This window comes from Osmerus mordax, chromosome 6, assembly GCF_038355195.1.
Source record: "Osmerus mordax isolate fOsmMor3 chromosome 6, fOsmMor3.pri, whole genome shotgun sequence".
Classification (NCBI taxonomy): domain Eukaryota; kingdom Metazoa; phylum Chordata; class Actinopteri; order Osmeriformes; family Osmeridae; genus Osmerus; species Osmerus mordax.
In genome coordinates, this window is record NC_090055.1 from 19,428,346 (window position 1) to 19,451,980 (window position 23,635).

The window sequence follows — 23,635 nt, forward strand, 5'->3', positions numbered from 1 at the left end:
AATCTTCTGTCTCTAATGTGGTGCCTTTAATCTGCTGTCTCTAATGTGATTCCTCTAATACGGTACCTCTAATCTGCTGCCTCTAACCTGGTGCCTCTAACCTGGTGCCTCTAATATAGTGCCTCTAACAGGGTGTCTCAAATCTGCTATTTCTAATCTCTATGTCCTGGTGATCATCCATTCTTAAACAATCATCAGTTTGGTCAGTTTTACCTGAACTATTGAATGGTCCTGATTATGCAGGATGTGACTGGTTTCAGTCATAGTCAATTCCATTCATAATCTGCCTCTGAGAAGTGAGAACATGGTATTACATCAAGGTTAAACATACAGCTCTGCTTCTCCAAGTAAACAACAACCAATTAGTTCCAATCCTACACACAAACAGACACAACAAACACACAAACATTGCTGTCTGGATTGCGGTCACACCACAGAGGCCGCCATCAGGCCGACTGAGCGCGTCCGAGCGGGGACCCAGGATTGGCTGTAAAGTTCATGTTTATTTGCTTCTCCTTTTAAATATCATAATCGCTGTGACTGGGGCTCTGAATTTTATGTAAATTGCACATAAGCCGATTACAAGGCAGGCAGTGGCTCAGCAAACGTTATTTATTTTATGGACTTCCAATTTTCCTTCCGCAGATGTGCTACAAGAGGAATAATGTGATGTCAGTAATCATTGCTTTGCATTATTATTGTGTTATGAAGACATTACTCATGTCACACCAGGTAAATAGCTCTGTCTGCCCAGCAGGAACTCTGAGATAGAAATACTGATGAGTTTGTGAACAAGGAGAGAAGTGTAGTCTCATCTTGGGAGGCCACAACTGTGGGACCTCCTGCCCGAGGCAGACATGAACCACACAGATGAACCACACAGATGAACCACACAGATGAACCACACAGATGAACCACACAGTCCACAGGAGGTGAACCCCTGAACCTCACGTAGTCAGGCAGTCCCAGATATCTCTCCAGTCCCAGATATCTCTCCAGTCCCAGATATCTCTCCCAATCCTAGATATCTCTCCACACTTCTCGGTATCTCTTAGTTCTAGGTGTATCTCAGTTGTAGGTATCTCTTAGTTCCAGGTGTATCTCAGTTGTAGGTATCTCTCAGTTCTAGGTGTATCTCAGTTCAAGGTATCTCTCAGTTCTAGGTGTATCTCAGTTCTAAGTATCTCTCAATTCCAGGTGTATCTCAGTTCTAGGTATCTCTCAGTTCTAGGTGTATCTCAGTTCTAGGTATCTCTCAGTTCTAGGTGTATCTCAGTTCTAGGTATCTCTGAGTTCCAGGTGTATCTCAGTTCTAGGTATCTCTCAGTTCTAGGTGTATCTCAGTTCTAGGTATCTCTCAGTTCCAGGTGTATCTCAGTTCTAGGTATCTCCCAGTTCTAGGTATCTCTCAGTTCTAGGTATCTCTCAGTTGTAGGTGTATCTCAGTTCCAGGTGTTTCTTAGTTCTAGGTATCTCTCAGGTCCAGGTGTATCTCAGTTCTAGGTATCTCTCAGTTCCAGGTGTATCTCAGTTGTAGGTATCTCTCAGTTCCAGGTATATCTCAGTTCTAGGTATCTCTCAGTTCTAGGTGCATCTCAGTTCTAGGTATATCTCAGTTCCAGGTGTATCTCAGTTGTAGGTGTATCTCAGTTCCAGGTATCTCTCAGTTGTAGGTGTATCTCAGTTGTAGGTGTATCTCAGTTCTAGGTGTATCTCAGTTCTAGGTGTATCTCAGTTCCAGGTGTATCTCAGTTCTAGGTGTATCTCAGTTCTAGGTGTATCTCAGTTCCAGGTATCTCTCCCCACTTCTCGGTATCTCAGAGTCGGCCACATCCTCTCTGTGAACCCAGGAGATGCTAGGTTGATGTGATTTCTAACATCAATCATCCTGTGTTTCATTATGCTCCCACAACCTGTCCTTCAACTGAACTGCAGACCTGAATCCTGACAAGGATAATGGGTTGGAGGGACGGAGATGAAGATGAGGGAGTAAAAGACAAAGAGAGAGATGCGAGAGAGAGGGAACAGGGAGAGAGACAGGAGAGAGGAATGGGAGAGAGAGAGAAGAGAAGGAAAGGAGGGAGAGAGAGGACAGAGAGAGACAGGAGAGAAAGAGAGAGAGGACAAAGAGAGACAGGAAAGAAAGAGAGAGGAGGGAGAGAGAGGACAGAGAGACAGGAGAGAAAGAGAGAGGAGGGAGAGAGAGGACAGAGAGAGACAGGAGAGAAAGAGAAAAGAGACAGACAGGGAAAGAGAGAGAGGGGGGGAGAGAAAAAGCTGATAGACAGGAGAGAGAGAGATATGGTCAGAGTGAGTGCCAATAAAGCACAAAAAGACAGACAGAGAGAGGCAGAGTGGGACCATCACAGACCACCTAGTGATTGGCCCACACGTGTCCACTTTTTCTTCCTCATGACTGAACAAAGCAGGCAGGAAGAGAGATCTTATCCCCCTCGGCTAAGGCTCCGGGTGGCCACGGGGCCCCATGGAGCACCCAGCTGTGGGGCGGTGAACCGCAGGCGGTGAACCACAGTCACCTTCCCCGGGGGATTAAGACACCAGCGATAAGAGCCATTCTCCTTCAACTCCCTGAGTCTGCCGCTGTTCCCGGTCTTTGACTGTGTATCCCTCCCTCTCCTACACACCTCCCTCCCTCCTCCTCCAGCCCTCCATTCCTCTTCAAGATTCCAGTTTAAAAATACAGCACACTCCCTTTGTTATCCTAAAGCCTTTATTCCCTCCCCTCCACCTTATTTATTTCCCCCGTTTTATTTACGAAATAACGGTGGAGCTGGAGGGAAACGGAGGGGGAGAGAGGAGGCAGGGAGGGAGGGAGGGAGAAGAGAGAGGAGGCAGGGAGGGAGGGAGAAGAGAGAGGAGGCAGGGAGGGAGAAGAGAGAGGAGGCAGGGAAGGAGGGAGGGAGAAGAGAGAGGAGGCAGGGAGGGAGGGAGAAGAGAGAGGAGGCAGGGAGGGAGGGAGAAGAGAGAGGAGGGAGGGAGGGAGAAGAGAGAGGAGGGAGGGAGGGAGAAGAGAGAGGAGGCAGGGAGGGAGGCAGAAGAGAGAGGAGGCAGGGAGGGAGGGAGGGAGAAGAGAGAGGAGGCAGGGAGGGAGAAGAGAGAGGAGGGAGGGAGGGTGAAGAGAGAGGAGGCAGGGAGGGAGGGAGAAGAGAGAGGAGGCAGGGAGGGAGGGAGAAGAGAGAGGAGGCAGGGAGGGAGGGAGAAGAGAGAGGAGGCAGGGAGGGAGGGAGAAGAGAGAGGAGGCAGGTAGGGAGGGAGGGAGAAGAGAGAGGAGGCAGGGAGGGAGGGAGAAGAGAGAGGAGGCAGGGAGGGAGGGAGGGAGAAGAGAGAGGAGGCAGGGAGGGAGGGAGAAGAGAGAGGAGGCAGGTAGGGAGGGAGAAGAGAGAGGAGGCAGGGAGGGAGGGAGAAGAGAGGACAGAGAGAGACAGGAGAGAAAGAGAAAAGAGACAGACAGGGAAAGAGAGAGAGGGGGGGAGAGAAAAAGCTGATAGACAGGAGAGAGAGAGATATGGTCAGAGTGAGTGCCAATAAAGCACAAAAAGACAGACAGAGAGAGGCAGAGTGGGACCATCACAGACCACCTAGTGATTGGCCCACACGTGTCCACTTTTTCTTCCTCATGACTGAACAAAGCAGGCAGGAAGAGAGATCTTATCCCCCTCGGCTAAGGCTCCGGGTGGCCACGGGGCCCCATGGAGCACCCAGCTGTGGGGCGGTGAACCGCAGGCGGTGAACCACAGTCACCTTCCCCGGGGGATTAAGACACCAGCGATAAGAGCCATTCTCCTTCAACTCCCTGAGTCTGCCGCTGTTCCCGGTCTTTGACTGTGTATCCCTCCCTCTCCTACACACCTCCCTCCCTCCTCCTCCAGCCCTCCATTCCTCTTCAAGATTCCAGTTTAAAAATACAGCACACTCCCTTTGTTATCCTAAAGCCTTTATTCCCTCCCCTCCACCTTATTTATTTCCCCCGTTTTATTTACGAAATAACGGTGGAGCTGGAGGGAAACGGAGGGGGAGAGAGGAGGCAGGGAGGGAGGGAGGGAGAAGAGAGAGGAGGCAGGGAGGGAGGGAGAAGAGAGAGGAGGCAGGGAGGGAGAAGAGAGAGGAGGCAGGGAAGGAGGGAGGGAGAAGAGAGAGGAGGCAGGGAGGGAGGGAGAAGAGAGAGGAGGCAGGGAGGGAGGGAGAAGAGAGAGGAGGGAGGGAGGGAGAAGAGAGAGGAGGGAGGGAGGGAGAAGAGAGAGGAGGCAGGGAGGGAGGCAGAAGAGAGAGGAGGCAGGGAGGGAGGGAGGGAGAAGAGAGAGGAGGCAGGGAGGGAGAAGAGAGAGGAGGGAGGGAGGGTGAAGAGAGAGGAGGCAGGGAGGGAGGGAGAAGAGAGAGGAGGCAGGGAGGGAGGGAGAAGAGAGAGGAGGCAGGGAGGGAGGGAGAAGAGAGAGGAGGCAGGGAGGGAGGGAGAAGAGAGAGGAGGCAGGTAGGGAGGGAGGGAGAAGAGAGAGGAGGCAGGGAGGGAGGGAGAAGAGAGAGGAGGCAGGGAGGGAGGGAGGGAGAAGAGAGAGGAGGCAGGGAGGGAGGGAGAAGAGAGAGGAGGCAGGTAGGGAGGGAGAAGAGAGAGGAGGCAGGGAGGGAGGGAGAAGAGAGAGGAGGGAGGGAGGGAGGGAGAAGAGAGAGGAGGCAGGGAGGGAGGGAGAAGAGAGAGGAGGCAGGTAGGGAGAGGGAGCATGAGAGCGCCAGTGGGAGGGAGAGAGAGGAGGCAGGCAGGCAGGCAGGGAGAGGGGGAAAGAGAGAGAGAAGGCGGATGATGAGTGAAGCGCTTCACTGTCGGAGCAGTCAGCAGAGGGAGAGAGAGTGAGAGAGGGAGAGAGAGAGAAAGAAAGAAAGAAGGGAAGGAGAGTGAATCTCTGCACTGTCAGAGTAGTGAGCACAGAGGGCGAGGGAGGAAGGGAGATGATGGGAGAGAGGGCGAGGGAGAGGATGGGAGAGAAAGTTTCTAAGGCTGAGTTGAGGTGGAAGCGTGTGAGAGGAGCAGAGGAATATGTGGTGGCCAGCTGCAAGAGAGGAGATAGCACAGAAAGGCTTTTAATTCTCAATCCCCACAGAGCCTTTGAAAATTACCAATCTTCTTATCACAGACGCAAGGCTGCTTATGCAAATTGTTGTGGAGTGGAACGTTTAAACGGAAAATTACTCGACAGCATTTTTTCCCCCTTTCCTCACCCCCCGCCCCCCCCCTGTCTACCCCCTCTCTCCTTACTCTCTCTCTCTCTCTCTCTTTCTCTCTTTCCACATAGAAAGCCTGTTTCTAGTCTCAGATAAGGAGATGAATTGCTTGCTCCGTGCTTTGAAGCGAGTCAGAATTTAAAGACTCCGGGCTGGGCTCTACCCTAACGCCGCTGCTCTCTCTCCGCCTTTGTAGCGGAAAAACTGAAAGAAAACAGAGGGAGAAAAAGCGTTTCAAAACAACATCGATTCCGTGCTCTCCTCTTGCTCCGACACATCTCCACCGCCTAGGGAGACAAGACAAATATATAAACACCCCCCCGCCCTCCATTTCCAAACCCACACACACACACACACACACTTCTAAACACACCAACACCCAGCCCAGCACTCTTCCCACTCTAGTGTTTATTTTCCCACTATAGTTCAGGCTTTTCTTTTTCCATTCATTTTGTTGGTCTTTTTATTTACGCGAACATGGAGGGTTTCAGACATGGGACCTGTGACCCTACCCTGCCCGAGGACAGACTGTTTGAAGAGTTCTAACAAGTCCAAATGCCGCCGCAGGGCAACATTAGACAAGAGGTGGATGAATCACTGTCAAGCAGACACCTGTATATCGACAAGTAGCAGGATGAGGAGATACTCTCCACTGAAATCCAGTCAAAACTCAATAATAAAAGAATTACGCTTAATATCGCTAGCGCGACACAACAGCATCATAAACGGGCCCAAATAAGATCATATTGTATTTAGTGTGTGGTGTTTGTATCATCTTTTCACCTTACACTCTGTGTGTGTGTGTCTGTGTGTGCGTACCTGTGCGTCTGCCTGTGTGTGTGTGTACCTGTGCATCTGCCTGTGTGTGTGTGTGTGTGCGTACCTGTGCGTCTGCCTGTGTGTGTGTGTGTGTGTGTGTGTGTGCGTACCTGTGCGTCTGCCTGTGTGTGTGTGTGTGCGTACCTGTGCGTCTGCCTGTGTGTGTGTGTGTGTGTGTGTGTGCGTACCTGTGCGTCTGCCTGTGTGTGTGTGTGTGTGTGTGTGCGTACCTGTGCGTCTGCCTGTGTGTGTGTGTCTGTGTCTGTGTGTGCGTACCTGTGCGTCTGCCTCTGTGTGTGCGTACCTGTGCGTCTGCCTGTGTGTGTGTTCCTGACAGAGACAGCTACGGAAGAGGAAATGCTACATGCTGGCGGCTGGAGCCTTCCTCCTCGCCCTCCTCGTCGTCATCATCAGCGTGTCTGCCAGGAAGTGACACGCAACGGTAAGGACCCTTGACGCCGTCTCTTCCGTCCTGGTGAGGTCTGGGTGGTCTGGTCTCCACGAGACACGGGATGTGATTGTCTTTGTGAAAAGTAGAAGAAACATGATGAGTCAAGAGTAGATTTCGCTTCATCAATGTAAGCGTGGGTACACACGCGGATATAGACTTCTGAGACGAGGAGGCAGAGTGAGGAGGCAGGGTGAGGAGGCAGGGTGAGGGGGCAGGGTGAGGAGGTAGGGTGAGGGGGCAGGGTGAGGGGGCAGGGTGAGGAGGCAAGGTGAGGGGGCAGGGTGAGGGGGCAGGGCAGGGGGGAGGGGGCAGGGTGAGGGGTGAGGGGCAGGGGTGAGGGGGCAGGGTGAGGGGACAGGGCAGGGGTGAGGGGGCAGGGTGAGGGGGCAGGGTGAGGAGGCAGGGGGCAGGGGAGGGTGAGGAGGCAGGGTGAGGGGGCAGGGCAGGGGTGAGGGGGCAGGGTGAGGGGGCAGGGTGAGGGGCAGGGGTGAGGGGGCAGGGTGGGGGTGAGGGGGGAGGGTGAGGGGCAGGGGTGAGGTTAAGGGGGGAAGGGTGAGGGGGCAGGGTGAGGGGCAGGGGTGCATACTCAAAAAATATGTATATACAATTATAAAAAATGTTGCGGTTATACATAGTTTGGTGTTAATGTAGTACTACCTATTACTTCCTGCATAGCTACTCGTTAACAACGGACCATTATTCTAAAGTGTTACCGCATACTTTTGGTGGACTTTGGTGGACAAACTTTGTTAAGTCATCTCTTAAAATCGTCTTTTATTTTTTTAGTTTTGACATTATCCGTTATCTTAGTTTCCTACTCTTAATTGTGAATGCGAGCTTATTGATTTTAAATGCTCTGGAAATCAAGTGTTGCTTGACTAGCCTATATTAAGGTGATGTAATGTGTAAGAGTGATTCTGTATGGATTCTCGAGCCGTGGTGTCATATTGATGCTATTATGAGGTGTATTAATTTAGGTAGGACCAAGTATGACGTGACTGAAGGCCTAGGCGTGATGCCCGGCCTCCACTGGTCCTGTGTGAGACCATAGTCCTGTGTCTGGGATGACTCCTTCTAAAACGGCTTTCTGAACATGACCAGACATCGATGGGGGGGTCTTTCTCCGGCAGCCCCCCCCCCCCCCCACAAACACACCCCTACACCACCCCCCCCACACACACACACCCACACACACCCCCTACACCCCCCCCCACACACACACACACCCCCTCACACCCCCCCCTCACCACCCTCACCCACCCCCCCACTAAAACCTCAGACCGTTTTGTCCGCACCGTGTCCTTTCTAAACCTCCACACCTCCACGTCTGCACTTGAACAAAACAAGCCACTACCGTGAGTATAATGCTCTGTTCGCACAGGAAATTCATCCATAATCGGAACGTAATGACCCGCGAGTCATTACGCAGTGTGTTCTAACACCCGTGTCTGCAGTCTACGATCTGACTCTAGTGAAGCACGCAACAAACGCCACATACCGACTGATCGGAGCTTGGAGCTCAGAGAGTGTCGGAAGCGAGCGGACCATGTCGCCCTAGCAGGCGTGATCGTCAGAACCTTCGTGGCTTTGCACGTGCCCAGTGTCATCGTGGGGACGGCTGGCAGCCAGAAGTTTCTAGAAGCAGAATCTCCTCCGGGCCGATGCTCCCAGGTCAGAGATTATTTGGGAGATTTGTGGAGCGAGTCAGACCATATAGTTTTCAGCAGAGGAGATGGAATTTTGCACAAGACATTCTGTGTGTGTGTGTGTGTGTGTCTGTGGGAAATTGTATGTGTGTGTATGTGTGTAATGGGGGAGGTATGTGTCAGATAGTATTGTGTGTGTGCATTCATGTGTGTGTGTGTGTGTGTGTTTGTATGACATTACGTGTGAGTGCATGTGTGTGTGTGTGTCAGCCTAAGCATGCCCACAGCAGCAAGTTGCACACTCTCAGTATGCTGGTCTGGCTAGCTGCCATCACAGCAGTCTGGTTAAGTCTCCCAGATCCTGTTCCTCAGAGGAATCACACAACCAGACAGGGTTTGAACACAATCAAGAATTTACCGTCTGCATTAACAACAACTTCAGTATATGTTGGGATCATCATTCTCTTATTTGATGTGCTTAAAGGATGAAAATCGGAAGCTAGATAGGTTCTCATGGGGTGGAGATTGGGTTGGATTGCAAGATGAGAGACAGATAGAGAACGGATTGGGCAAATGATGAGAGACAGGTAGAGAGATGAGGTATTAGACAGGTTAAGGATGAGAGACAGGTTTAGGATGAGTGAGAGACCGGTTTAGGATGAGAGAGAGACAGGTTTAGGATGAGAGAGAGACAGGTTTAGGATGAGAGACAGCTACAGAAAGTGTTGGCCAAAGGATGAGAGAAAGGTAGAGAGACGAGGCATTAGACAGGTTTAGGATGAGAGAGAGACAGGTTTAGGATGAGAGAGACAGGAAGACAAAGGGTTGACACAAGACCACGAGAAAAAGGCAGGATCAAGACAGGGGGAGAGACAGGTTGAAGAGGAGAGACACAGGTAGATGTATGGAGAGGACAGGTTGAGGAGGAGAGACACAGGTAGATGGATGGAGAGACAGGTTGAGGAGGAGACACACAGGTAGATGGATGGAGAGGACAGGTTGAGGAGGAGAGACACAGGTAGATGGATGGAGAGGACAGGTTGAGGAGCAGACACAGGTAGATGGATGGAGAGGACAGGTTGAGGAGGAGAGACACAGGTAGATGGATGGAGAGGACAGGTTGAGGAGGAGAGACACAGGTAGATGGATGGAGAGACAGGTTGAGGAGGAGAGACACAAGTAGATGGATGGAGAGACAGGTTGAGGAGGAGAGACACAGGTAGATGGATGGAGAGACAGGTTGAGGAGGAGAGACACAAGTAGATGGATGGAGAGACAGGTTGAGGAGGAGAGACACAGGTAGATGGATGGAGAGACAGGTTGAGGAGGAGAGACACAGGTAGATGGATGGAGAGACAGGTTGAGGAGGAGAGACACAGGTAGATGGATGGAGAGACAGGTTGAGGAGGAGAGACACAGGTAGATGGATGGAGAGACAGGTTGAGGAGGAGAGACACAGGTAGATGGATGGAGCTTCAGCCACTCAGAGAGACAGAGAGGAAGGAAAGGAGAAAAACAGAGCTGAACAAAGAAGATAATAGAGGCAATAATAGAGAGAGAGAGGAGAGAGAGAGAGAGAGAGAGAGAGAGAGAGAGAGAGAGAGAGAGAGAGAGAGAGAGAGAGAGAGAGAGAGAGAGAGAGAGAGAGAGAGAGAAACAGAGGCATGGAGGACAGGCCACCGCAAGCCCCGTCCATCAGTTTAATGAGAGTGACGACGGCGAGAATAACCGTGGCGACCAGGCTGCTCTCAAATCAATAGCCTGGGCTCTTTATGGAGCTCTAAATAACGCCATAACTGCTCCCTGACACTTAGCTCCGCAAATGGTGTTACCATCACATCCTGTTTACAGAGTCATTTGAGCCCGGAGACTCCTCGACTTACACCCTGGCGTCCAAAACAGCCGTTGCCGTTTCCGCTCCGTCGCCATGGCGAGCTGAGGCCGCTGAAAAAGGGGGTGGTGGGGGGGGTTTCAGGCTCCATCTGTCCTCCCCTATAACAGCTAACTGTCTGTTGCAAATCACATTTGTTTGGAGATTAGATCAGTTAAGAGGGTGATGGAGTGCTTGTGATTGTCACAGTCCTCTGGGGCAGACTAGGGGTCCTGGACAAGGCAGTTGGGCTCTCTAACGAGGATGTCTGGAGGGGCTGGGGGGTCCAGCCTGGGAGTCTGGATCCTGGACACGTGCCTGCTAAGGAGAGCCAGGGAGCGGGTTGCATCTAGGGGGTCTGGCATAGTGTTGCTCATCACACACACACATACTTCACCCACGTACCCACATATATATCTCATATACACTGACACACTTAGAGAGTGTTAGTAATAGGATAGAGGCACCTCAAAGCCGAAGTGTGCAGGTTCCTGGTTGCTGTTGGAGACAGTGATGAGAAAGATGTGGTGTGTGTGTGTGGGGGGGGGGGGGGAGGGGGGGGGGGGGTAGGAATGGCAGGTGAGGTAGGGAAGTACTTAAGAGGATTAACTAATGATGCTAATGCCTGAAAAAGTTACAAATATTAATATACCCTATATGCTACAATGTAGCAGCTACATGATATGTTTTAAATGATGCCGGATAGCACAGGACACACACACACACACTCACAAACACACAGAATTACAGGGGAGATCAAGAGCCAACACTGTCGGACAGAGGCAAGCTTCCACACTGCCGTTTATGCCATGGGCCATAGCTACACGATACATGTGCTTTAGCATTATCTGTGTTAGCGCCATAGCTACACGATACATGTGCTTTAGCATTATCTGTGTTAGCGCCATAGCTACACGATACATGTGCTTTAGCATTATCTGTGTTAGCGCCATAGCTACACGATACATGTGCTTTAGCATTATCTGTGTTAGCGCCATAGCTACACGATACATGTGCTTTAGCATTATCTGTGTTAGCGCCATAGCTACACGATACATGTGCTTTAGCATTATCTGTGTTAGCGCTATAGCTACGCGATACATATGCTTTAGCATTATCTGTGTTAGCGCCATAGCTACACGATACATGTGCTTTAGCATTCTGTGCAAGTGCTAAACAATGAACATACTTTACCATAATCTGTGTGAGCTTCCTGCAGCCATACAGAATAGATGTGCCACACAAACAGAACAGATGATGTTTAAATGAGACAATCAACATGTCTCAGGTACCGTCATTTGTATCAGCCGTGAACTGCTATCGCTAAAAATTGCTTCACAATGGGAGTCATTATGTCACAATCATAAGCCGGCACTCAAAAGTTTATTGGTTTCTGTTAGCATGTGCTGCATCAGCACATCCTTGGTTGTCCCTTTAGCACCAGAAAACATGCTGACACGTGTGTTTTAACGCCTGCTGCCCTGTGTGTCTGGTTTGAATCAGAACGGCCAATGGTTTCTTACAACGTGTGACATTTAAATGTCATCCACAATCAGCTGTTTCATCATCTGTGCTACTTTGGTTTGTTTGGGTAGAAAGTGTGTGGCTAAAGGCCGAATTATACTACTCCCGTTTTCACGGAGACGGACACAGGGAACGCCCTCTCCAATGAGGAACGCCCTCTCCGAGCCCCTCAGAGAGCTCTACCTGCACCTCCTGATTTTCCTGACTTTCCTTCCGCTAGTCCGTCATTTTACGGATATCCCTTGGCTGTGATTGGTCCGCAATTGGTTCCACACACAAAGACGTCATGTGGCAGGCTGCTCAAACATTGCTCCACCTACTTTTCTGGCGGTGAAGTGTTTTCAGCACCCACAGCCTTCGGAGTACTATAAATTCAAGAAATCCGTCCGACTCCGTCCGTCTGTCTGTCTGTAACGGAGTCGGAGTAGTATAAATTGGCCTTTAGTTCAGTCAGAGTCATGTTCCTGCAACAACGGCCTACTGATTGTTGACAGAAAACTGCAACGATCACTTTGGCAGAAACTACAGGGCAGAAATTTGGCACATGCACACTTTAATTCACTAGGTTTGCGAAAAGATTGATTTCAACCTGGCTCTGAGCCGATGGCAGATCATGGCATACAATACCACGTAAACACACACACGTAAACATACACACACACTTAAACATACACACACACACACAAATGCATTACCTTATTCTTTGGAAATCCGCGGTTTATATCCCGATTTGACATTTTTCTTGTGGTGGTGAGGCCTATATTTCAAAGCGGCTTATAGAACGTTTTTATAACAAAACAGGCTTAAAAATGTACTAATGAGACGGCTAAAAAGTAACACTAGGTACTACACATGGTAGTAGCATTCTACGAGTATTATGCTAGCTAATAATTCCCGGGCAATATAAAACATACATTACGCACTTACTTTCGTTTTCGAAGTGTGTTACACAACAGATCGCCTATACTCGTGCATTGCTTTGTATCATTGTACAAAGCTCCCATTCTGGTGAGGTGCGGTTTATACAAAAATGCGGCTTATTTTCCAAAAAATACGGTATTCTATTCTCATTGCATATTGTGTTCCTCTCTTTCCACTCTGTTTGGGCGTCATGGTGTCGTTGTGTTTAAAACCAGTTTACAGGTTCTGAGTCTCTTCAAAGTGGCCCTGCTCACCATGGTTATTTGAGTAGTAGGGTCCCTAGCTGACCATCGCTCCAGACCCTGGGCAGACTCTCAGTAGGTAGCTGGCCTTCATCAAGCCTCCAAGGCTGAGGATAACCAACCCCCTGAGTCGCTCTTCATCAAGCCTCCAAGGCTTCCCTCACACCTGAGGATAACCAACCCCCTGAGTCACTCTTCCAAAATGGAGGAACACCACAAACTTCCTCAGCCTTTCAACCAAACTGACACTTTTCCCATTACAGGGTGACAGAGTGTCTGCCTACGGGTATTTACTTTCTTGTTCTCTCTCTCTCCCTCTCTCTCTGTGTCTCTCTCTCTCTGTAAACTTCAGGATGCCCTGAAACTTTCCTCGCTCTGGATGCAGTCAGCCAGAACAGCTGGCTAGTTTATTGGCACAGGCAATTATGAAGTGAGTTGGGGGGCATTTTGTGTGCAGGCTGAACAGTGGGACTTGGACCTCAGTGTGACTGGATCACTGATTCGCCTGGTTGGATGTGACGACTCTGTTTAATCGTGTCTCATTAATGCAGAGGAGGAACAGGCGCACACCTGAAAGCTAACATTTCTTCAATGGCAGGCTACAGGGAGCTAGACTAGAGACACTAAACTTGCTAATGCTATTTGAGCTAACACAAAATGTTTAATCCCCCCCCCCCACACACACTCACTCACACACACGCACACTCACTAGAGGGGTTGAGCAAGCATCAGCCACAGACCTGGAAGTGTAGCTGTAGGCTACAGCTCTCCTGCTAGATCTAACATAATTACAGAAGTTAACCATGCTAATTACTGCACCACAAAAGATATATAGGCTACGCTAACCAAGTAACAAAACAACCATAGCAATAGTTATGCTAAACTAACCATACAAGCTCTGCATACCCAAACAAGGACATGGATACGATAGGGCTAGGAAGCTAATAGTGAATCCAGAGCCGCTTTTCCACTAGAACGGGCTAAATTCGCTTCGACTAAACTCCACGCTCCAGCTGTACTGGAACCTCCACAGAGAGGCCTGTGCAAATGCCGGCCTGTCAGTGAAGTCTGACGCCAGCTGGATGGAGGCTGACAGACCGGGAACTGCGGTGTTTACCACCGGCTCACTCGCAAGTCGCGACGCTCTCTCGACGGAGAGGAAGAGTCGGAGCAGATAAAAGAGGAGTAAAGAGGGTGCCAGAGGGACGCGTCCAGCGCGTGTCTGTCACACATGGGTGACACTTCCTTTTACTAGCTCAAGGGTAAAAACGTTCAACTGTGATTTCACTTCGATTTGTTGGACTTCACAGCGACGTTGTGCTGATGGTGAAAATATCTGCTGTCAACTCGAATCTGCAAGTAGGCTACCCTGGTGTCTGCAACAGATCACACTGCTAATGGCAGATATATCTGTATAGTACTGAGTTGACAAAATGAAATTGTGTTCGGGAAATATTATTACGAGTGACCCGTGCTGGATTGGATAGTGCAGTGTACAAACACCCCATGTCACTAGCCCATGAAGTCATCCTCAAATAGCCTACTTGAAGCATACTTTGCTGAATTTCATTCAAACCAAAAAAGTATCGACGTGTCCGAGATCAAACAATGTTTAAATGCGGATGAAGCCGTATTTCAAGCACCTTCTTTGCTGATAAATATGAAAGAATTAATTCAGAAGATACATGTTATATTTAGCAGCAAAAGCTGCTTTCCGCACTATGAAACAGTACAGACAGGCCCGTGCTGAAAGAGGCTTATTCAAATGATGTAGAAAGCTAAGTTGACAACACTCCGCAGGAATCCTGCTATGATGAGAAGCTGCAAGACGAGGCGAGGGAATACATAAAACGAAGTGATAGGTTCCTCTATATTTACAAAGAGTGACTTCAGTGAAGTTTACCACCCAGGGGGTATAGCTAACTCTAGAGGGGGAATTGTTACGTAATACGTGGGTTCACTTTGAACACTCACCGTTCTTGACAAATTCTTTTGGACAGGCAGACGGATAATGCCTCTCCCCAGGTAAACGTTCAGTCATGAATATACAATATGTGTCCACCGTTTGCCTTACACCCTCAAACAGTAGGCTGCGTGCGGTAGGGAAAAAGGATTTTCGCATCAGAAGTCCAGAGTAGGCCTAGCCTCGCCACTTCACCCGCGTCCTACTACAAACCGGCTATACGGCGACAGTGACAGGGAACTTGTGGACCCTTCCTTGGAGTAACGGGTTCGTATGGGCTAGTACGGCGGTAATCCATGTCTATGAACAAGTGCGACAATAAGCTCTCTGTCTGAAGTGAAATCCTCTTAGGCGAAGCTTTGTGGGTAAACTCGCCTCATGCAAATTCTAAACCCCATTAGCTTTGAGGGACTAGTCAGCTGCATTGAGATAAATGGCCGAGTGACTACTTGATTTAATAGGGTTATTTCACTGCTTCCGGGGGAAACTAAACAAGAAAGTTAATGCAAGACATTCGTCACTGACGTCCTCAATCTCTCCTATCCGAGTAAAAGAAGTTTCTTTCGCTCAAGAAAATGTTACTTTAGTGTTCTCCGCTTGAGACTCCAGAAACTTTATTTGTAGATTCCAGAAAGAGTAAAACAGACTAGCACCGCTGTAGTGGTAGAGTGATAGGCTAATGCATTTGAGTCCTAATGTTGAATGCATGTACATTTGAACGATAGGGCCTATAGTTTGAAATGTGATTGCCAAACAAAACCAATTTCAGTTGTTTTAGTTCAGTTCTTGTCAACTTAGTAATGGTGTGTGTGTGTGTGGGGGGGGGGGGGGAGGGGGGGGGGTGTAGGAAATCGTCCAAATGACAAATAAGACCCCGTCTACAAAACCAACCGACGTACAAAATGTTAGAACGTTTTTTTTGGTGAGACAAATTAATGTGGCAATGAGATTGTATGGATTTTTAAAACTCTATTAAAGGTAAATGCAGTGAAGAGAGAAAACGCTGTGCAGTTTTCCATTACAGGGTAAAAATGAAAATCCTTATTTATCATTTTTTCCTGTTCCGTCAGCTCAGAACTGCCTCCAGGATTACTGTGTTAGGGCGGCGGAGCAGCCGTTTCAGTGAGACAACGCGGTAGCAGAAAGTGATCTGTGACTAGTCTTTTTTTGTTGCTGAAAAACAAGTAGCTTTGGTAAAAATGACAATTTGAGCAGAATGTTGTTTTTTTCCATCCTCCAGTAATCCCATCCAATCAACACATCATCCTAATCATCATGGCATGCCAGCGAAACACACACTAACTTGTCCCACTGGCACATGTGTAGACACACACGCACATGCAGGAACACAAGCACACACACACACACACTAACTTGTCCCACTGGCACATGTGTAGACACACACGCACATGCAGGAACACAAGCACACACACACACACACTCCTGCCTGTCTGCCTCCCATCCTCCCACAGTGGTATCCAGGAAGAGCTGGGATTACCAAAAGCTGATTGGCTGTCTTAATGTGCTAGAATCTAACCCTATCTTCCAGCAGAGGGCTTAAACTGTCATTACACCAGCCTGATCAACACAGACCTGCTCACAGCACAGCCCCCAGACAGACCGGCCTGGGGAGGGGATAGATACCCTGGGGGAGGGGGAGAGGGAGGAGTAGATACCCTGGGGGAGGGGGACAGGGAGGAGTAGATACCCTGGGGGAGGGGGACAGGGAGGAGTAGATACCCTGGGGGAGAGGGAGGAGTAGATACCCTGGGGGAGGGGGAGAGGGGAGGAGTAGATACCCTGGGGGAGGGGGACAGGGAGGAGTAGATACCCTGGGGGAGGGGGAGAGGGAGGGGATAGATACCCTGGGGGAGGGGGAGAGGGAGGAGTAGATACCCTGGGGGAGGGGGACAGGGAGGAGTAGATACCCTGGGGGAGAGGGAGGAGTAGATACCCTGGGGGAGGGGGAGAGGGAGGAGTAGATACCCTGGGGGGAGGGGGGAGAGGGAGGAGTAGATACCCTGGGGGGAGGGGGGAGGAGTAGATACCCTGGGGGAGGGGGAGAGGGAGGAGTAGATACCCTGGGGGAGAGGGAGGAGTAGATACCCTGGGGGGAGGGGAGAGGGAGGAGTAGATACCCTGGAGGAGGGGGAGAGGGAGGAGTAGATACCCTGGGGGAGGGGGAGAGGGAGGAGTAGATACCCTGGAGGAGGGGGACAGGGAGGAGTAGATACCCTGGAGGAGGGGGACAGGGAGGAGTAGATACCCTGGGGGAGGGGGAGAGGGAGGAGTAGATACCCTGGGGGAGGGGGACAGGGAGGAGTAGATACCCTGGAGGAGGGGGACAAGGAGGAGTAGATACCCTGGGGGAGGGGGAGAGGGAGGAGTAGATACCCTGGAGGAGGGGGACAGGGAGGAGTAGATACCCTGGGGGAGGGGGAGGAGTAGATACCCTGGAGGAGGGGGAGAGGGAGGAGTAGATACCCTGGGGGAGGGGGAGAGGGAGGAGTAGATACCCTGGGGGAGGGGGAGAGGGAGGAGTAGATACCCTGGGGGAGGGGGGAGAGGGAGGAGTAGATACCCTGGGGGAGGGGGACAGGAGGAGTAGATACCCTGGGGGAGAGGGAGGAGTAGATACCCTGGGGGAGGGGGAGAGGGAGGGGATAGATACCCTGGGGGAGGGGGGAGAGGGAGGAGTAGATACCCTGGGGAGGGGGGACAGGGAGGAGTAGATAGATACCCTGGGGAAGGGGGGAGAGGGAGGAGTAGATACCCTGGGGGGAGGGGGGAGAGGGAGGAGTAGATACCCTGGGGGAGGGGGAGAGAGTAGATACCCTGGGGGAGGGGGGAGAGGGAGGAGTAGATACCCTGGGGGGAGAGGGAGGAGTAGATACCCTGGGGGAGGGGGAGAGGGAGGAGTAGATACCCTGGAGGAGGGGGAGAGGGAGGAGTAGATACCCTGGGGGAGGGGGAGAGGGAGGAGTAGATACCCTGGAGGGAGGGGGGACAGGGGAGGAGTAGATACCCTGGGGGAGGGGGAGAGGGAGGAGTAGATACCCTGGGGGGAGGGGGAGAGGGAGGAGTAGATACCCTGGGGGAGGGGGAGGAGTAGATACCCTGGAGGAGGGGGACAGGGAGGAGTAGATACCCTGGGGGAGGGGGAGAGGGAGGAGGTAGATACCCTGGGGGGAGGGGGGAGGAGTAGATACCCTGGGGGAGGGGGAGAGGGAGGAGTAGATACCCTGGGGGGAGGGGGACAGGGAGGAGTAGATACCCCTGGGGGAGGGGGAGAGGGATGGGGATAGATACCCTGGGGGAGGAGGGGACAGGGAGGGGATAGATACCCTGGGGGGAGGGGGGGAGGGAAGAGTAGATACCCTGGAGGAGGGGGACAGGGAGGAGTAGATACCCTGGGGGAGGGGGACAGGGAGGAGTAGATACCCTGGGGGAGGGGGGAGAGGGAGGAGTAGATACCCCTGGGGGAGAGGGAGGAGTAGATACCCTGGGGGAGGGGGAAGGAGTAGATACCCCTGGGAGGGAGAGGGAGAGGGAGGAGTAGATACCCTGGGGGAGGGGGAGAGGGAGGAGTAGATACCCCTGGGGGAGAGGGAGGAGTAGATACCCTGGGGGAGGGGGAGGAGTAGATACCCTGGGGGAGGGGGAGAGGGAAGGAGTAGATACCCTGGGGAGAGGGAGGAGTAGATACCCTGGGGGAGGGGGAGAGGGAGGGGATAGATACCCTGGAGGAGGGGGGACAGGGAGGAGTAGATACCCTGGGGGAGGGGGAGAGGGAGGGGATAGATACCCTGGAGGAGGGGGACAGGGAGGAGTAGATACCCTGGGGGAGGGGGTAGGGAGGGATAGAGATCCCCCCCAGCCAGCCAGCCTCCTGTCTCGGACTCGTCGGCGGTAGCGAGGTGCCGCTCATCCAGGCTCCTGCCCAGCGATCGATGGTCTGTGTGGGTGAGCCAGTTACGGCTGTGATGGATCCCAGCTATCAGCCTGCAGCATCTGGACTCAAACCCCCCCTCACCTGTCAGCATTGATCCATCCCAGATTGAGACTTCCAAATCGACCCCCCTCCCCTCCACGTGCCCTTGCCCCCCTGCCTCTACAGAGCAATGGTTACTCCCCCCCCCCCCCCCTCCTCTGCAACACAATATGCTTTCATGTGTTGTTTGTTTTGCTGTGTTTAGATTATTATTTTTTTTTACTCAGTAATCAGTAGCTAGACATTTTCTTTTCATATATTTTGTTTTTTTCCCCCGATGCAAGAAATTGATTTACCGGGCCAAATTAACTAATGTGTACGACTCACTGCCTCCTTTAGAAAGTCAGATTTGTATTCAAGTTAGGAGCTGTCTGTGTTTACTGGCTACTGCCTACCCCCCCCCCCCCCCCCCCCCCCGCACACATCCCCTCCCCTGCCCACACACACTCTAGCAACACACACACACACACATCATCCCCCCTGCCTACACACACTCCAGCAACACACATACACACACATCATCCCCCCTGCCCATACACCACACTCACCATCACACACACAAGCCACCCACCCCTTCCACACACACACACACTCCAGCCCTACCCCACACATACACACACATACCAGCCACCCAACCCTCGCACACACACACCAGCCCTACCCAACACATACACCATCACACATATGTGCCTGTAATGTGTGCCTGACAAGGTGAAAATAGAGAGTAGATTAGCTCTCTGGTGCCTCTTCTCCTAAACCAGGGCCCCATGCAGAGATCAATTCCCAATTTCTCCACCTCTATGTGGGTATGGCAGTGTGTGTGTGTGCATGTGTGTGTGGGTGCATGTGTGTGTGGGTGCATGTGTGTGTTGGTCCCTCACAGTCTCATCCAGAAGGAGAGGGGGGTCAGAGGGTGGTCAGGGAGGCAAACCTTTGATCTGGGCATAACTGGTAGAACTCACTCTCTCTCTCTCCCCGCCATTCTCTCTATCTCTCTCTCTCTCTCTCTCTCTCTCTCTCTCTCTCTCTCTCTCTCTCTCTCTCTCTCTCTCTCTCTCTCTCTGTCATTATACCTCTTGTTGCTAGCTTATTGGTCACTGTTCAGTCTTCACCTGATAAGTAGGGGAGGTAAAGTGAACCAGAGGATGCAAAGCTAAGTTGTGGTCAGTGTATCTGGACGGACTTTTTCCCCATTCAAGGGGACGCTTTTCCCGCAGAATATTCTACCCAATATTGCGAAAGATATCCGATCTCATGGCTTTTGTTTACAGAACAATGGCAGTCTGGTCCACTTGAAATTACGTGAAACCCTATCAAACCAAGAATACATTGAAACTGTCTTGGAGCAGTCTTGTGCAAATGGACTGAGTCTCTCTCTCTCCCTCCCTCCCTGTCCCCAGTCATCATGTCTCCAGTAGACCAGGTGTAGTACATTGTGCAGATGGGCACAAGTTCCCCAGACTGACGGATGCCCGCGGTCTTTTCTTGGCAGGGGACAGGGGTCCACATTGTAGCCATCTCCATCCTTGCTGTCACCCGTCATCCTCCTCCCATCACTCTCAGTCCCAGCCATCCCCCTTCTCTCCCCCCTCTCTCTCCCCTCGCCCAACTATCTCTCCCCTTCTCTCCCCCCCTCCCTGTCAGTCTTTTACTGGGAGAGAGTTGACTCACCTTCATGACAGAGTGTTGAGAGGCACGCTGTTTGAGCCGTTGGCTGCTAAAAGGAGAGCTCTCCATTGTTCCAAGAAGAATCATGGAGATCCTGTCTAATGAAGGAGAACGTCGTGACATGTGGGATGTCTTTAATTAAGGTAATGGCCTGTAAAGTTAAAACGGGAGTTCGACAGTGTGTGAGCACTGTGATGATCCAAGCAGGACTTTTATCCTGTCCTGCAGCACTCTGTGAAACTCAGCCAGTTATACCTCTCCACCCCCAGACAAGCCACAGGTCATCTGGCCTTATTTCACGGATGGTAGTCTCTCTCTCTTTTCCTCTCTCTCTCCCAATCTCTATTTCTCTCTCCACCCTCGCCCCTCTCTCTCTTTCTCTCTGTTTCTATTTATTTCTCCATCTCCCCATCCCTCTCTCAGTCTCCCTATCCCTCCCTCCCCCCACCTCTCCTCTCCATCTCCCCATCCCTCTCTCAGTCTCCCTATCCCGCCCCCCACCTCTCCTCTCCCCATCCCTCTCTCAGTCTCCCTATCCCGCCCCCCACCTCTCCTCTCCATCTCCCCATCCCTCTCTCTATCTCTCTCTAAATGGAGGTTGTGTGTGAATGGTCAGGCGTCTCTGGGGCCAATCAGCTCACCCTGAGCAGGTCTTGAGGAGTGCTCGAGAGAGAGAGAGAGAGAGAGATGAGAGATTGCAGCAGAGGATTGAAGTCTGGCGCAGTGATTAGTCACCCCTGACACAAGCCAGGACCCAGCAAATGGACGCGTTTGGAGAGAGGGGCTGGGAGGACTGATTGAGAGACTGGGAAGTGGAGAGAGAGAGAGAGACCTCAAATGTAAGAGGTGATAAGAGTTTATAAAAACAGATTTCAGAACACAGGAGTGAGTCAAAGACGATTTCTGAAAGCTTTTTTCACTCAAGGACTCAGTGATTTACCTCCCTATAACCGTGGAACTTACGACTGAATATCAGGCACCAGCACATCATCTCAGCTCTGTGTTTATCCAAAGTGCACCTGACGATGTTTCTTCTGCTCATGCTCTAATTCACTTACTTCCTGTCTGGCTGGGTCTCAAGTGTAATTTCAGATTAAAGTGATGTTGTTTTGGCCTCTTCCAGGGCCTCCCTGCTCTGCTAGTGATTAATGAACCGTTTCCATCTCTAACTCGGTGAACTCTGCCCTGGACTTAATTAAAACTCTGTCGCTGACCACCAATCATAAATTACTCTCCACCACCACATGACACTAGCCATTAGAAGAAGAGGGGGAAAAACTACAAATTGGTTCCTTAGCAATTAATAATTCAAAAACGAAGGAAAATACCTGGCCCCAAGGCTGTGGGGGCTCGCTACTTTAGGTTGATGAGTATAAAGCCAGGCCGGGCATGTGATTGGTCGATTGCAGCCTATCACAGAGCAGCAGGAGGTATGCAAGGACTTGATGATTGATGCCTGTTGTCGCCTGTGTTTGTGTTTACCAGGTAACCGCTGTCGTCCGGGGCAACCTCTGTGCCTGGGGCTCACCTGGAGCATCACCTGAGCAGCTGTCTCCCCCCGGCAACAACTTGCCCCGCTGTCTCCCCCGGCAACAACCTGCCCCACACACCTGCAGCTCCTCTTCATCACCATGCACAACATGTTCATCAGCTGGCCCAGCAAACTGTTCCTATGTCTACGATTGTGAATGTGATTGGCTGAGTTTGGCTGGTGTGTGTTTGTGTGTGGTTTGTGGGCATTTTGTGTGTGTGTGTATCCAGGGCAGGAAGCAGGATGCCCGTGGCTCAGCCAATCCAGAGTCCAGAACCAGGAGCTTCTCGCTGGAAACAGCTTTCCTGTCTCTCCTGTAAGGTTACCTTTCCTGTCTGGTACCTCTGTATGTTTTTATAAATCAGACTGTCCAGGATCTGCTGTTAGTGTATCTATGATCTGTTACTTTCCCTCAATATTGATGTACTTTCTGTTCATCTATTAATATTATTATTAACAATATCCCAATATCAAAATAGTAAAAATATCAATATCATGAAACAACTGCTGTGCGTTTTTATTGGCGTTGTGATACTAGGTGACATTTATCGACCCCACACGCACGAGCGCACACACACACAAACAAAACACACTAACAAACACACCACAACCCTCCAAGCTCAAACTGAAAAGCCGAATCTACTCCTATAAATGACGGCTTCGGATATCCACAGGCTAATTAATAGGCTACCTGACAGACACATATCTCCTTTCCCCCTAAAATGTCGCGCATTTCCTCCGGTGTAGCCGCTTCAAAACCCGTAACAGGCTGAATTTAACTCTCCGAGTGAGGATTATGTTCGGGGAGATTTCTACGAGGCTTTAACGGCGTCTTGTTCTGATAGGGTACCGTGCACGGCGTGTTAAACGCCCCAGGCTCAGCTGCTAGTGTTCCTTCACGTTCACGTCTCACTTTCTTCACAGTCCCGAGACTTTAGCTCATCGAGGTCCGCTCATCCATCACGCCTCGCAGCTCCAGATGAATCGTTGCCCGCTCAGTCCGTCAGCACGCATGGCAGCTTGGCTCAATTCCAGTTAGAGTCCTTCACTTCAGAATGAAGGAATGCCTTTATTGCTTCATCATAACGTTCCAAATAAAATGTCAGGGGTATAGTTTGACTGCAGATCATAACGTTGCCGGTTAAATTCGGGGTAGGCCGATGTAGCTTTGGCTATGAGGACCGTTTAGGAAATAATTCACATTGTCCTTACCACAAACACATGTGCAAAAAAATATTAACACTTGATCAAATTCCAGAACTCTGCTTTCTTGACTTTTTCTTGATCTGTGTGTTTGGTCACACAATATTTAAACATTGTTTGTTCTAGTTTAAAGCTATTTTGGTCCTATTTCTGTAAAACTTCTAAACTACTGAACTGACTTCCGGATATACTGACATGCCTTCCGAATATACTGACCTGACTTCCGGATATACTGAAATGAGACTTGATCGTTTCATATATGAGGGTGTGAATGTGTTTCAAATGCATCTGCGAGCATTTCATATGTATGTACGTTTTCAGTAGTATGAATGCGTGTGTAAACATTGACCCTCATGTAAAATCGCCTGCTGCTAAACAAATGCATTACAAATCGCGTTGCATTAGAAATGTAGGTCCTGGTTGGACTGGATGAATGGACAGTGTCTGTCGCTCTCCACTCAGGGAACTGTTGCAGGGGCGTAGGCGTACATTTAGGGTGGGACAATAGGGACATGTCCCCACCAATGTTCAAACCAAACCCAAGTCTCTGAACGGCTGCATGGAGCTCGTT

General features: G+C 50.7%; 1 protein-coding gene across 1 annotated transcript in view; it reads left to right on the forward strand.

Moving 5' to 3' along the window:
• The window catches only part of tsnare1 (T-SNARE Domain Containing 1), a 91,681-nt gene extending 69,359 nt beyond the window's left edge, over positions 1-22,322 (forward strand). Inside the window, exons 11-12 of the mRNA XM_067237175.1 lie at positions 6,392-6,496; positions 21,816-22,322. Coding sequence (XP_067093276.1) covers positions 6,392-6,487 — 96 coding nt within the window. The 3' untranslated portion in view covers positions 6,488-6,496; positions 21,816-22,322. The remainder of the gene's footprint in view (positions 1-6,391; positions 6,497-21,815) is intronic.
• The last annotated feature ends 1,313 nt before the right edge of the window (positions 22,323-23,635 follow it).